The sequence below is a fragment of the Myodes glareolus genome, chromosome 10 (assembly GCF_982192425.1).
Source record: "Myodes glareolus chromosome 10, mMyoGla1.1, whole genome shotgun sequence".
Taxonomy (NCBI): domain Eukaryota; kingdom Metazoa; phylum Chordata; class Mammalia; order Rodentia; family Cricetidae; genus Myodes; species Myodes glareolus.
The window spans coordinates 26,626,682-26,642,345 of NC_142035.1; the positions used below are offsets into that span (position 1 = coordinate 26,626,682).

Here is a 15,664-nt window from a genome sequence, read left to right on the forward strand (position 1 = left end):
CTGTTAGCTGCCCAGTGGTTGTGTCATCCAATGCCTCATGGATTCGAGAACATTCCACCATTCACCCATGAGAGACAGAGATGTCACATATTTATTATGATGGTGGTTATTATAGTTTTGACTTCCCAAACCTGAAAATCGCTAGTCTAGGCAAGCAGGCTACACAGGTGTCGGCCAGGTGCATTTATTGACTGAGCGCAAGAGCCCATGAGCTCAACCTAGGACAACTTTGCCAACTGCATTCTCCAGTCTTCAGGGTACTTAAAACATCCATGGCTTTGGCTTGGGCTGGTACTTGGGCTTCACACAGCACATCCTCCCGTTTGTGCAGTAGACATAGACACTCTCTTTCCTGGAGCACCGATGGCGACACTTGCCATGGAGGTTCCAGCATCTCTGAGCATCGCCTGGTATAAAGGAGAGTGAAAGGAGATCATGTAAATCCTAAGGAGACGGTGGCTCCGGGCTGGAGGAGCTGACACGGGTGGGAAAGACCCTCTGCTTCCCTTTGACCCCTCGCACCTACTGTTGTCTTTCTGACCCCATTTCTCCCCTACCTTCTTAGACCGTGAATCTAGACCAAATGACAAAGGATGGAACTTTGGAAATCTGCTTTTAAAGGAATGCTGTACTCAGCCCGGGATTACATGAAACTTGGTCAAAAACAAAAACAAAAACAAAAACAAACAAACAAACAAAAAAACCACAAACCAAGAAAGAAACAGAGTTCTGATAGTCACGAGAGGAGACAGCTGCACCAGTTACCACAGAGAAGGGGAAAAGATAGAAATGAGGTCCAACTGTAGGCTGTGTGGGGTGACATCGCTTGCTGCCTGAAACAAAGCAAAGGCTCCATACCCATTCTCCATGAAGCACCCGTTACTCTTTGACCTACAGATGCCTTGGTGTCCCTGAGATGAATAACATCTTTAAGGTCCGTTTGAAGCATGGGTTTCCTTTTGACAAGACTGACTGAGGCCCAGACATGGGGAAGGGAAAGGGAAGCCTTTGAAGGGGAGGCACGGAGTTCCAGCTCCTACACCCTCGGCCACAGCCTTGCCCTCTCTGGCGCTTTCCTTAGAGCTCGGAAGGAGAGCAACATTTCCAGCTGTCACCAAGGAAAGAAATGACAACAAATGTCTGCCGGAATGTGAGAGAAGAGGAACTCTTGTTCACGGCTGGTAGGAGGGAGAACCTGCGCAGGCATTATGGATTTCAGTATAGAGGTTCCTCAGCAGGCTGAAACTAGCATGGCCATAGAACCCACAGGTAATGCTCCTGAATATGCTTAGGGCCTTTACAGTAGTCTGTGCTATCAGAGATACTCGCACATCTGTGTCTATTGCTGCACCATTCACTATAGCCAAGATATGGAATCAGTCTAGAATTCCATCCACAGATGAATAAAGCAAGCGAGGTTCATGTGCACAGGAGATTGTATTCAGCTATAAGTGAAATGAAATCATGATTTTTTTTTAGGAAAATAGATGGAGCTGGGGATTATGATATTATATAGCTCAGAAACAATGCCTCTTTCATGTATAGAATCCAGACTTAAATGTATATATGCACATATGTGCACTATAAAAGTATTAAACATTCTGTGAAAGTATTACATGTGCACATGTATGTATGCACAAATGTATCCATGCACATATGCATGCCATGAAGATAGAAAGGGGACCGTGAAAGGAAAAGATGTCTAGAGGTGGGAACATGGAACAGAGAGGGTAATATAGACACAAAAGCAGAAGGAAGGACTATGTGGGGAGGAAGGGGAGCAGCCAGAGGGCAGAGGGGAAATCAGGGCATAAAGTGGAAGGAGAGACTCAAAATATAATACAGATGCATGGAAGTGCCGCAGTGAGACCATGTACGGGAGTGCCGCAGTGAGAAAGTTAATAAAAAAATTAAAAAGACTAACAGCAGCTATTTTAATCAGCATTAAAAACTTCAGATGGGACCAAGAGAAACTAGAAAAGAGGAGAGAAACAAAACAATACAATGAATCAAACAAACAAACAAAAAAGCCCACATTCCCACACTGTGCAGGTCTCCAGCGGGAACCCTCCTATCTTTGAACACTCATCTGAACATACACACAAGGAAACTATCAAAGTTCGGGGAAGAATCACTGAGAAGAGGCAGGTGGAACTGTCTTCAGGACAGAGAATGTCCTGTGTGTTCACCCACCAAAGCCAAAAGACTTTATAAAGCCTGTAGGGTTTAAGGGGCCAGAGGTTAAGAGCACTTGCTGCTCTGTCAGAGGACCCAGGTTTGGTTCCCAGCACCAATGAGACAGCTCACAACAAACTGTAACTTCAATTCCAGGGGATCCAACAGCCTCCTCAGGTCTCTGCAGACTCAAAGAATGTATACGGTGCACAGACATATGTGAAGGTAAAATACACGTAAGATAGAAACAAAAACAGTCTACTCAGGGTAGATGCAGGGACTTGGACAAGGGCAGTCTACAACTTCCCATCACACGGGTATAAACTCACTAGACACCTCTGTTGAACAAAGGGTCAGAATGCTGAGAAACCTGGTTTTCTGAAATAAAGACCCCGATTGACACTTTGTATCTGAAATCCTGTTCCTGGGAGTGGACCATCCCATAGCTCCCCCAAGGAATCAGGTTTCCCAGCATAGAAAAACAGCTTTGACATCCATCAGTGCTGAGGAGGTGCTGAGGGGCAGATGAGAAGTTTTAAACAAATTCTCCCCCTCGCTCACCCCCTCTCCTTTTCTCACGCTCTATTTTAATTTGGGTGGACAGGGATGCTGACCTTGCACTGCCTCGCCTCCCAAGTGCTGGGATCACAAGGCGTGTGTCAGCCTGGGTCTGAATGTCAGCCCTTTACAAACCGCCTGTGGTCCAGCCTTGCTTGGGAGCCTCCCCAGCATCGTTTATGCTACACTTAAGCCTCATCCTTCTTCTTTTCCTCTATACCCAGTGGTTCTCAACCTCCCTAATGCTGCCACCACCCTTTATTACAGTTCCTCACGTTGTACATGAAATGCTTGTTCCACAGGATTATTTCATTGCTACTTTGTAACTGTGATTTTGCTCCTGCCATAGCAAATAATGTAAGACCCAAAGGAGTCAAGACCTACAGGTTAAGAATGTTCGTCATTGGGTAAGCTGTTGCCAGTTCCACTGACCCTTAGGGATGCAGGGTCCTTGGCGGCAGGGTAGTGTGGTGAGATTGCAGGGCTATGGGGGGAAGGTCTTCTTAAAGACGGACGGACATCACACAAGTTACTAGGATATTTAAAATAAAACTCATGAGTCAAAAAGCCCCGCCCCCACTGAGGATGGGACAGTTGAGGTCACTAAGAGCAGTGTGGTGGTGGCACTCAGGAGGCAGAGGCAGGCGGCTCTCTCTGAACTTGAGGGCAGCCTGGTCTACAGAGTGAATTTCAGGACTATACATCAGAGGAATACTGTGAATTCTACCCTGAGTGTGCAACTGGCAAATCCTCATGGTGGGAGGAAGCCGGCCAGTGACCAGCTATTTCAGGAGAACTTGTAAGGACAGAGGGATGAAGGTCAGGGAACTATTAAAAGGCGTATTTTAAAAATAGATGCCTGTCAGCCGGGGCTACACAGTGAAATCCGGTCTCGAAAATCAAAAACAAACAAAAAGGTGTCTCGGGATGTCACCTTGACAACGAGTGTTTCATGAAGAAATGAAAAAGAAATTGGTCGCTGTTCAAGTCAGGACACTTAGGGGAGGAAGGGAGCTGCACTGGGGTGTGCGGGGAGGGCTGGGGGGGGGGGGCGTCACAAGGACCTGTCCTTGGCAGCATTTGCTGGCAGCCTATTTGCTTTCTGTAGCCGTGATTCTGCCTTGTTTCACAACAAAGATAAGGAAAACCCAGCATTTGAGATCTCATAAAAAAATATTTGTTTTTATTTTATGTGTATGAGTGTTTCTGTCTACATGTATGTTATGTATATGTACATTTGTACAGCAGCTGCAGAGGCCAAAAGAGGTGTTGAACCTCGGGAACTGGAGCCACAAATGGCTGTGAGCTGCCGTGAGATCTCAGTTTTTAATGCAAGCATGACAAGATGAACCACCATGTTGTGTGTGTGTGTGTGTGTGTGTGTGTGTGTGTGTGTTTCATGAACGCAGAGGCTGGAAGAGAATGTGGGGTGTTCTCCATCACTTCCCACCTCGTGACTTTGATGTGAAGATCTCTCTGAGTTGGAAATTCACCCTTTGGCTAGCCTGGCTGACTAGTTAGTCCCCGGATCTGTCTCTACCTTCTAGCACTGGGGTTATGTGCAGCCCCGTCTGGCTCTTTATGTGGGAGCTGTGGATTCAAACTCAGGTCCCCTTGCTTGCACAGGCAGTGTTCTTCCTCCCGGAAGCATCCCGCTAGCCCTTAAGCATTTAAAAATTACATTTATTTATTTATTTATTGCTTGCGCACACCAAGGACAACCTGCGGCAGCCAGTCCTCTCCTACCACGAGGGGTTTGGCGCTGAAGCTCTCAATGTCAGTCTTGGCAGCAAGTGCCTTGACCCGATGAGTCATCTCACTGACTCTGTTTTATACACTTTTGAGTAATGTGCATTTCGGCCCCCTTTCATCATGAGACCCTTTGACTGTTAAGAGGTGGAACTGAGTATAATCTCTGTCCTGTGGGGCACCGGAGAACAATGGTTAGGATGCCCGTTGTCAGCTTAAATGAGTTGTTTCAGGTCATAGCAAGGCCATACTTTCAAGAAGCAAAATTTACCAAGAAAAGTCCAGGACTAGGTAAAGCCTGTTGGGTTTGCACAAAGTCACCTGACTGTGAGCTATAGGAGACGAAGGCCGAGGGTGACCAAGGTATGAGGCTTCCACACAAGGCCTCTCACCCGCTGGGACTACACACACAATGTCATCACGGTCATTAGAGAAACATGCAAACAACCCTCTGAACACTGGTGAGGGCTGAGGGCTGCCAGGGTCACAGGCAGACAATGGTGAGCCACTTGCCAACTTGGGCTTTTGGCTTTTCTTTCTCCCTTAGATAAAGGGCGTTTCAGGGTCACAGGAGGAAACTGAGGTCAGCTTGTTTAGAAAAATAGTATGTACTGATTCTGGAAAGTTCGACAGTCCTGGGGTAGACAGAAGCTCTGCCAAGTGAGTGGAGGGGGCAGGTAGCTGGTGCATGTGTGTGTGGGGGTGGGGGTAGGAAGGATAGGGGTGACCTTCTCCAGCTAAACTCTCCTATGGTGCTCACCTGGCCTCTCAGGCAACTTCAGGCTGCTTCCTCTCCTGCTCCCATCACTCACTCCTGCCTTTGCACTGGGTCCCCACAGGCTGCATGCTCCCCCCCACCCAGGGATGCTACTTACCCTTATCCCACACCTTTGCCTCTCCACCTCTTCCCCTCTCTCACCTAATTTCAAGTCACTTTCCAGGACTCTGCTGACCTCAGGCTAACTGGGCCCTACTCATGTGTACCCAGTTCCCTGGCTTCCCTTTGTCATAGTTTTGGGAGTTTAACTGTGTCTGAGGTCTATGCCCCTTTCCTCCGTAATCCTGGCTCTGGCACAAAGCATGGCACAGAGAGAGGGGAGATGCACACACCAGCTTCTGTGGCAGCGGCTTTTACTAAGCCTAGAACATTCAGGGGACTGTTTTACAAGGGATCATTTGTTGCCTTCTCCTCTTTGGCTGCTTCTGTCCCCACACTGGCCCTTTGCCCGCCTGGTAGAACCGAGGGAGCGTGGCGTGGGTGATGAATGAGATAGATACTCAGGATGTTGTCGTTGGTACCTAAGATCAGGTACCTGGCAAGGGGGCTGGGAATGGTGACGGCTCCGAGACCCTAGGCAGCTGCTCCTCCTTACCCCTGGGTGTTCGCTGACAAGGCCAGGGTATCCCTGCCCGACCCCTTCCCTGAGGAGATCTGCATTACCTGGAGTGAGCTGGGACAGGAGCAGCAGGGTTGCCAAGGTCAGCAGCAGGAGCTTCATGGTGGTGAAGCTTCGCGTTCAGAGTGGTGGCAAAGTCAATGGCCAGCCGGGGAGGCCGAAACTCTCTGGCTGAAGTCCCTCGGATCGCCAGGAGCAGCCCACAGGCACGGCCCTGTACCCCGGGTCTACAGTGTGGAGCCACACCCACCGAGTCCACAGCATCCCTTTGTCTGTTGGACCAGGAGGGTGGTGAGGACAGCCAAAGTCCAAGGCCACACAGCACAGGCCTTCCCCCACCAGCTTTGCACCACCTTGTCCAAGGCACCACAAGGGGGCGCCACGCACACGAATACCATCAGTGGCTACCAAAGACACTGGCAGAGAACAGGAAATGGGGTTCCAGGCAGGGCAAAGTCTGGTCAAGGGTAGAAAGACACAAGAGGAACAAACACTGGAGGGTGGAGAAGAGATACCAACTCACTGACAGCACATAAGGCCGCTCCGAGCTGCAGCCAAGCACAGGGTTGATATGGGCTCAGGGGTGAGCCCCTTCCCCGGGGATTCAGGAAGAGATGTTCCCTGCGCCCTGGTCTGAACGTTCATTCTAGTTTCTTTAGCTCTCTTAGCTGAAGCAAGGTGGCTGCTCCTGCAGTTGGTAATACTCTCTTCAGGGTCCTCGTTTTTCAACCTTCCAGCAAAAGCAAACAATTCCTGCCATTAACTATCTGTCCCAATTATTTATGCGAATTCTTCTTGACTGGACCCTCCCGATATAGAGGTCAAGTGAATCAAGGCGCTCACAGAGCTTACACGATAAGATCGTGACTGAGCCATCCTGAGAGACAGGAAATAGTGGATGGGCTGCCAGAGATTTACATAAAGGCAAATGAAAGCATGTGTCAAGTAATTCTTTCAGGAATGTTTACAAGGAAGAGAATAAGAGAGGGTCTGGGAAGGGACCCAGTGACCAGCCCTACAACTGGACCACGGTGGCTTGCCGCCTCTTACTTCCTGTGAAGTTTTAGTTGGAGGAGAGCCCCTATCAGCTTCATAGAATAAGGAATCTATGGTAAAATTAGTCTCGGTTTAGTTGTTCGAGGACCTGGTCAAGCAAGGACTTGACAAGGAACAGAGGGGGTATTAGTTAATTTCCAGGGGTAAGGGGCCAAGACTTGAAGCCGCCCTAGGACTGCGATGAGGAGGTGCAGGACGCTGGGGAATTCTTGGCTCCACCGCTACTGATGTCTGTCTGTGGCGGTCACTGAGAAGTGGTTAGCGGTGAACCTGGCTCCTGGGGTTACTTTGGTCAGCAGGGCTGGAAGTCCTGCTACCAAAAAGGGAGAACTGAGGAATTGCTGAAACTTGCCCCTTGTCCTTACCTCCTCTCACCAGCGGCAACTTCCAGAACACAATGACTGCCACTTCTGATGGCTGCTGTCACCAGAAAGCATTAAAAATGTAAAAGTTGGAAAACTACAAGGGAACAGACCAAAGCACAGGTAGCGTGTGATCTTACCTTTTCTACTTATCTTTTCCTCTAATAGGTGCGGTTGTTTCTTGTGGTACAGTCACAGTTCTAGCTACAGCCATCTGAACTTTGAATTCACTGGCACCTAGAAGATTATTCAGCAGAATCTCAGACAGCCCAAACCACACCTATTAGAGGAAAAGATGAGTAGAAAAGGTAAGATCACACACTACACTACAAAGAGCAACACAAAACCCGTAAAACCTGAAGACCCTACAAAAGCAAGACCTGAACAACCAAATATGGATGAACCAGAAGAAAATGGCCTAAAAAATAACTGCAAGAGAATGTTTGAAATTCTTAAAGATGAAATGAGAAATTCCCTTAAAGAAATGGAGGAAAAAACAAACAAAAAATTAGAAGATATCAGCAAATCACTTAAAGAAATCAAGAAAACCAAGAAAAAGAAACCAAACATATAAAAGAAACTATTCAGGACTTGAAAACTGAGATAGAAACAACAAAGAAAACACAAGCTGAAGAAATTATAGAAACAGAAAGCATGAGAAAAAGATCAGGAACCACAAATGCAAGCATGAACAGCAGAATACAAGAGCTCGAAGAAAGAATCTCAAGTGCTGAAGATAAAATAGAGGAAATAGACTCATCAGTTAAAGAAAACACTAAATCTAACAAAAGCTTAACCCAAAATATCCATGAAATAAAGGACACCATAAAAAGGTCAAATCTAAGAATAATAGGTATAGAAGAAGGAGAAGAAGTTCAACTCAAAGGCACAGAAAATTTATTTAACAAAGTCATAGAAAAAAACTTTCCCTACTAAAAGAAAGATACACATATGAAGATACAAGAAGCTTACAGAACACCAAATAGACTGGATCAAAAAAATAGTCCTCTCGCCATATAATAATCAAAACACTAAACATGCAGAGTAAAGAAAGAATATTAAGGGCTGCAAAGGAAAAAGGCCAAGTAATATATAAAGGTAGACCTACCAGAATTACACCTGACCTCTCATTGGACACAGTGAAAGCCAGAAGGTCAAGATCAAGCATTATACAGACATTAAGAGACTACAGATGACAGCCCAGACTACTATACCCAGCAAAACTGTGGATCACCATAGAAGGACAAGACAAGATATTCTGGGACAAATTTAGATTTCACCAATACCTAGCCACAAACCCAGCCCTACTCAAAATACTAGAAGGGAAACTCCAACCCAAGGAAGATGGCTACACCAACAAAAACACAAATTGATGACCTCACAGCAGCAAATCCTAAAGAAGAAAAAAAATGCACAAATTAATATCACCAACAATGAAAACTAAATTAACAGGAGATAGCAACCACTGGTCATTAATATCCCTTAATGTAAATGGACTCAACTCACCTATAAAAAGACACAGAATAACAGATTGGATACGAAAACAGAATCCATCTTCTGCATACAAGAAACACATCTCAACCTCAAAGACAGACATCATCTCAGAGTAAAGGGTTGAGAAAAAAATATATCAATCAAATAGACCTAAGAAACAAGTGGGTGTAGCTATCCTAATATCAAACAAAATAGACTTCAAGCTAAAATCAATCAAAAGAGACAAAGAAGGTCATTTCATATTAGTCACAGGAAAAATCCATCAAGAGGAAATTTCAATACTGAACATCTATGCCCCAAATACAAGGGCACCCTCATATGTTAAAGAAACACTTCTAAAGCTTAAATCATACATTAAGCCACACACACTAATAGTGGGAGACTTCAATACTCCCCTCTCACCACTGGACAGGTGAATCAGACAAAAAATGAACAGAGAAATAAGAGAACTAATAGATGTTATGACTCAAATGGACTTAACAGACATCTATAGAATATTCCATCCAAACAGAAAAGAATATACCTTCTTCTCAGCACCTCATAGAACCTCTCAAAAATTGACCACATACTTGGTAACAAACCTCAACAAATACAAAAAAAATGGAATAACCCAGTATACCTTATCAGATGACCATGGAATAAAACTAGAAGTAAACAGCAATACTAATTCCAGAAAACCCACAAACACATGGAAATTAAACAATGCTCACCTGAATCATCAATGGGTCAAGGAAGAAATAAAGGTGGAAATTAAAGACTTCCTAAAATTCAATGAAAATGACCACACAACATACCCAAATTTATGGGACACAATGAAAGCAGTGTTAGGAGGAAAATTCATAATACTAAACGACTACAAAAAGAAGCTAGAAAAATCCCACACTAGTGAATTAACAGAACATTTGAAAACTTTAGAACAAAAAGAAGCAAACTCACCTAAGAGAACTAGATGGCAGGAAATAATCAAATTAAGAGCTGAAATCAACAAAATAAAAACAAAGAATCAATGAGACAAAGAGTTGGTTCTTCAAGAAAATCAACAAAATAGACAAACCTTTATCCAAACTAACCGAAAGGCAGAGAGAGAATATCCAAATTAACAAAATCAGAAATGGAAAGGGGGGCACAACAGCAGACACGGAAAAATTAAAGAGGATCATCAGGCCATATTTTGAAAGCCTGTACTCCACAAAATTGGAAAACTTAAAGGAAATGGACAACTTTCAGGATAAATATCACTTACCAAAATTAAATCAAGACCAAATAAGCAAATTAAACACACCTATAACTGCTCAAGAAATAGAAACAGTCATCAAAAGTCCCCCCCCCCAAAAAGCCCAGGACCAGATGGTTTCAGCTCAGAATTCTACAAGACTTTCAAAGAAGAACTAATACCAATACTCCTCAAATTATCCCACACAATAGAAACAGAAGGAACATTGCCAAACTCTACAATTACCCTAATATCCAAACCACAGAAAGATATTACTATGAAAGAGAATTACAGACCAATCTCATTCATGAACACGGATACAAAAATACTAAATAAAATACTGGCAAATCAAATCCAAGAACACATCAGAACCAACATCCACCATTATTAAGTTGGCTTCATTCCAGAGATGCAGGGATGGTTCAACATTGTAGAATGAGGGCCGGCTTGTTGGGGTTTCTGTCCCACCCGGTACCCCACAGCCGGCAAGTCCCAAAGAAAATCTCACAGCGTCTACATTAGGTTATAAACTGATTGGCCCATTAGGTCAGGCTACTTATTAGCTCTTATAACTTATGTTACCCCATTCTCCTTATCTATGTTAGCCACATGGCTTGGTACCTTTTTCAGTTGTCAGCTTACATGTTGCTGCTTCGGTGGTCTGCGTGGGAGTGCAGGGAGCTTCCTGCTTCCTAGAATATTCCTAGTCTCTTTGCTCCACCTCTACTTCCTGTCTGGCTCTCCTACCTATACTGCCTCCCTGGCCAATCAGCGTTTTATTAAAATATGATTGACAGAATATAGACAATTCTCCCACACCATTTCCCTCTTTTTTTTTTAAACAAAGGAAAATACCCTTAGTCCATTTGTTGGGAATGTGGACGTAGTATTTCAGGCTACTTCCTGCTGGTTGGGGGCACTGATGATCTTATGGGGACCTAAAGAAAATTTAGAGTTATAATCAAGGCCTGACTGGAGTATCCTGTGAGTCTTGATCATCTCAGGCAGCAGTCTTGAATCTGTTCTGGATGTAGAACTCTGTCATCTGGGCCATCTGTTCCTATCAGAGATTTCTCAGGTGGTCTTCCTTTTTCGAACCTGATTTTTCTTAACTCAGAATGAATCCACAGCCTCTCATTTTCTGTGGAAACAAAAGCAAAATCTCTTCTCCAAAGTAACAAACCTTTTGACTTCGGTTTTGAAGCCAAGGTATTTTCAAAATACCTATCTTGGGTTAGTTCAGCAGCATTTATAAACAAAAGTCTTTTAGCAGCTGTTGCTCCTTGCTCAGCATTCAAACAATTTAAAGAGAGCATAATAGCATACAGTATCAAGATTCTCTGTGTATTTTCCATCTTTATTTTAACCTCTATTTCTTTTATTTTTACTTTTACTTTTTGAGACAGGTTCTCTGTATATCTTTGTCCTGGAATAACTCTGTAGACCAGGCTGTCCTTGAACTCACAGAGATCCTTCTGTCTCTGCCTCCCCAGCGTTGGGATTAAAGGTGTGTACTACCACACCTTGAACTCAGAGATCTGTCTGTCTCTGCCTCTCAGGCATTGGGATTAAAGGTGTGTGCTACCACACCTTTAAGTCACAGAGGTCAATCTACCTCTGTCCCTTGAAGTCTCAGAGGTCAACCTACCTCTGCCTCCCAGGCATTGGGATTAAAGGTGTGTACCACCACACCCAACTACTCCCTTTTTTTCTTTTTTACTTTAAGAACTTTAACTTTTAGCCTGCATATATTTTTAACACACCGTAAAACATTTAGAGGTTTTCTTCCTCTTTGAATCTCTCTTTACTGTATATCTCTCTTTTTCTGACCACACAAGTCTTCAATGGGTAGGACTAAAGCCGTAGCTTTGACAGTTAGATCCAGCCCATTCCTTAGCTTTCCAGCCTCATGGCTGAGATACCAGCCAGAGCTGTGTTCACTGCCACAACTCTATGGCATTTCAAGGTCCTTGCCAGCAAGCAAGCTGCAGCATTCTGCTCACAGACCACACTCAGTCGGACTGCCTGCCTGAAAGAGTCAGAGTTTGCCCTGGCAGGATGGCCCAGGAAGCCGGCATTTTAAAACAGTGCAGCTTTTTTCCTGCTACAGCTGAAAACCCAAAAAGCAAGTATTCAGCTTTTCACCAACACTGTTTAAGTGTTTCGTAGCAGGACCTCTTAATGAGCTACAAAGTTTTGCAGCTAAATCTGAGTCAGGAAGCCTCTCTTAGATGAAAGTGCTTGCTTGCCTCTAGCAAGCAGCGCAGACCTGAGAAATTGCTGCCACCAAGAAAACATGCTTTACTCTATTCTTTCCCAAGCTTTCTCAGGCTTTCTGTGGATGCAGTTATCCACGTCTGGGTGCCATATGTAACATGAGGGGGCCTGGCTTGTTGGGGTTTCTGTCCCGCCCGGTACCCCACAACCGGCAAGTTCCAAAGAAAATCACATGGAGTCTACATTAGGTTATAAACTGACTGGCCCATTAGCTCAGGCTTCTTGTTAACCCTTGTAACTTATATTAACCCATTATTATTATCTATGTTAGCCACACGGCTCAGTACCTTTCTCAGCTGGGCAGCTTACATCTTTCCTCTCCGGTGGTCTGGGCAGAACTGTGGAGGGAGCTTCCTGCTTCCCAGAATACTCCCAGTCTCTTTGCTCCACCTGTACTTCCTGTCTGGCTTTCCCGCCTATACTACCTGCCTGGCCAATCAGCATTTTATTTAAAATATGATTGACAGAATACAGACAATTCTCCCACACCACAACATACAAAAATCTGTCAACGTAATCCACCATATAAACAAGCTGAAAAATAAAAGTCACATGATCATCTCATTAGATGCCGAAAAAGCTTTTGACAAAATACAACATCCCTTCATGATACAGGTCTTGGAGACAGCAGGGACACAAGGAACATACCTAAACATAATTAAGGCAATATACAGCAAACCAACAGCCAACATCAAACTAAATGGAGAGGAAACTCCCAGCGATTCCACTAAAATCAGATACAAGACAAGGTTGTCCACTCTCTCCATATCTATTCAATATAGTTCTTGAGGTCCTAGCTAGAGCAATAAGACACCAAAAGGAGATCAAGGCGATACAAATAGGAAAAGAAGTCAAACTCTCACTGTTTGCTGATGATATGATAGTTTACATAAGTAATACCAAAAATTCTACCAAGGAATTTCTACAACTCATAAACATTTTCAGCAATGTAGCAGGATATAAGATTAACTCAAAAAAATCAGAAGCCCTCCTGTACACAGATGATAAAAGGTCTGGGGATGAAATCAGAGATTCAACAGGCTTCACAGCAGCCACAAACTGCATAAAATATCTCGGAGTAACTCTAACCAAACAAGTGGAGGACTTGTATGAAAAAAACTTTAAAACTTTGAAGAAAGAAATTGAAGAAGACACCAGAAAGTGGAAAGGTGGTCCATGCTCTTGGGTAGGCAGAATTAACATAGTAAAAATGGCAATCTTACCAAAAGCAATCTACAAATTCAACACAATGCCCATCAAAATCCCAGCAAAATTCTTCAAAGACCTTGAAAGAACAGTACTCAACTTCATATGGAAAAGCAAAAAACCCAAGATAGACAAAGCAATCCTGTACAATAAAAGAACTTCTGGAGGCATCACAATCCCTGACTTCAAACTCTACTACAGAGCTACAGTACTAAAAACAGCCTGGTACTGGTGTAAGAACAGACAGGAAGACCAATGGAACCAAACAGAAGACCCAGACTGAAAGACCTGGATGAATTCAGACCCTCTGGCAGGAAGAATGGAGCCAAAAATCTAGGTTCAGTGACTCTGTTTCAGGCACTAGTTGAACATAAAGTTAGATTATAATCTTGAGTATAGTCTTGAGAAATAAGGAGTTGCCCCTTTGTGATTATCTCTGGTATTTTTGGAATACTCTGTTTCAGGGACTAGCTGATTGTAATCTTGAGAAACAGGGAGTTGCCCCCTTGTGATCATCACTGGTATTTTTGGAGTTTTCAATGATACCCTCCCTACCCCCTTTGGATTACTGGGTTGTGGCTTCTTCCCTTAAAAGCCCCTTCTCCCAGTTACTCGGGGTCAAACTCCTTCCCTGCATGGGTTATGAGTCTCAGCCCCAGTGCACTGGTTCCTGTCCTGTCAAATAAACCTCGTGTAACTGCAGCAAGGATGGTCTCTCATGAGTTACTGGCGGGGGGCGGGGGGTCGTGTTATCCTGAGACTTGAGTGAGAGTCTTCCTATACTGGGTCTTTCAGGATATCAATTCACACATCTTCGAACTCCTGATTTTTGATAAAGAAGCAAAATATAACAAATGGAAAAAAGAAAGCATATTTAACAAGTGGTGCTGGCATAACTGGATATCAACATGTAGAAGAATGAAAATAGATCCATATCTATCATCATGCACAAAACTCAAGTCCAAATGGATCAAAGACCTCAACATAAAGCCAGCCACACTGAACCTTATAGAAGAGAAAGTGGGAAGTACACTTGAATGTATTGGCACAGGGAACCACTTCCTAAATAGAACCCCAGCAGAACAGACATTGAGAAAAACAATTAATAAATGGGACCTCCTGAAACTGAAAAGCTTCTGTAAAGCAAAGGACACAGTCAACAAGACAAAATTACAGTCTACAGAATAGAAAAAGATCTTCACTAACTCCACATCAGACAGAGGTCTGATCTCCAAAATATACAAAGAACTCAAGAAATTGGACACCAAAAGATCACATAATCTAATAAAAAAAATGGAGTACAGACCTAAACATAGAACTCTCAACAGAGGAATCTAAAATGGCTGAAAGACACTTCAGGAAATGTTCAACATCCTTAGTCATCAGAGAAATGCAAATCAAAACAACTCTGAGATTCTATCTTTCACCTGTAAGAATGGGCAAAATCAACAACACTGATGACAACTTATGCTGGAGAGGTTGTGGGGAAAAGGGAACACTTCTGCATTGCTGGAGGGAATGCAAGCTGGTACAGCCCCTTTGGATGTCAGTGTGGTGATTTCTCAGAGAATTAGGAAACAACCCTCCTCAAGACTCAGTAAAACCACTTTTGGGTATATATCCAAAGGATGCTCAATCGTGCCACAAGGACATGTGCTCAACTATGTTCATAGCAGCTTTGTTTGTCATAGTCAGAACCTAGAAACAACCTAAATGCCCCTCGACTGAAGAATAGATGAGGAAAATGTGGTACATTTACACAACGGAGTACTACACAGCAGAAAAAATAATGAGATCTTGAATTTTGCAGGAGAATGGATGGAGCTAGAAAACATCATTTTGAGTGAGGCAACCCAGACACAGAAAGACAATTATCACATGTACTCAGTCATAGGTGGTTTTTAGGCATAAAGCAAAGAAAGCCAGCCTACAAACCACAATCCCAGAGAACCTAGACAACAATGAAGACCCTAAGAGAGACTTACATAGATCTAATCTACATGGATAGCAGAAAGTAGAAAAAAACAAGATCTCCTGAGTAAATTGGAAGCATGGGTACCTTGGGGGAGTATTGAAGGCAGGGAGAGGAGAGGTAGGGCAGGGAGCAGAGAAAAATGTAGAGCTCAATAAATATCAATAAAAATGTATATAAAAAAAGAAAATGTAAAAGTTGGCTG

The 15,664-nt window shown here is 43.8% G+C and overlaps 1 protein-coding gene across 1 annotated transcript; it reads right to left on the reverse strand.

The window, feature by feature from the left end:
- Positions 1-168: 168 nt before the first annotated feature.
- Defb123 (defensin beta 123) lies at positions 169-6,133 on the reverse strand. Its single transcript, XM_048445522.2, has 2 exons — positions 5,924-6,133; positions 169-407 (listed from the first exon to the last, which is right to left on the reverse strand). Exons 1-2 carry the CDS (start codon positions 5,979-5,981, stop codon positions 262-264), a joined length of 204 nt encoding a protein of 67 aa, XP_048301479.1. The 5' UTR covers positions 5,982-6,133; the 3' UTR covers positions 169-261.
- Between the last annotated feature and the right edge of the window lie 9,531 nt (positions 6,134-15,664).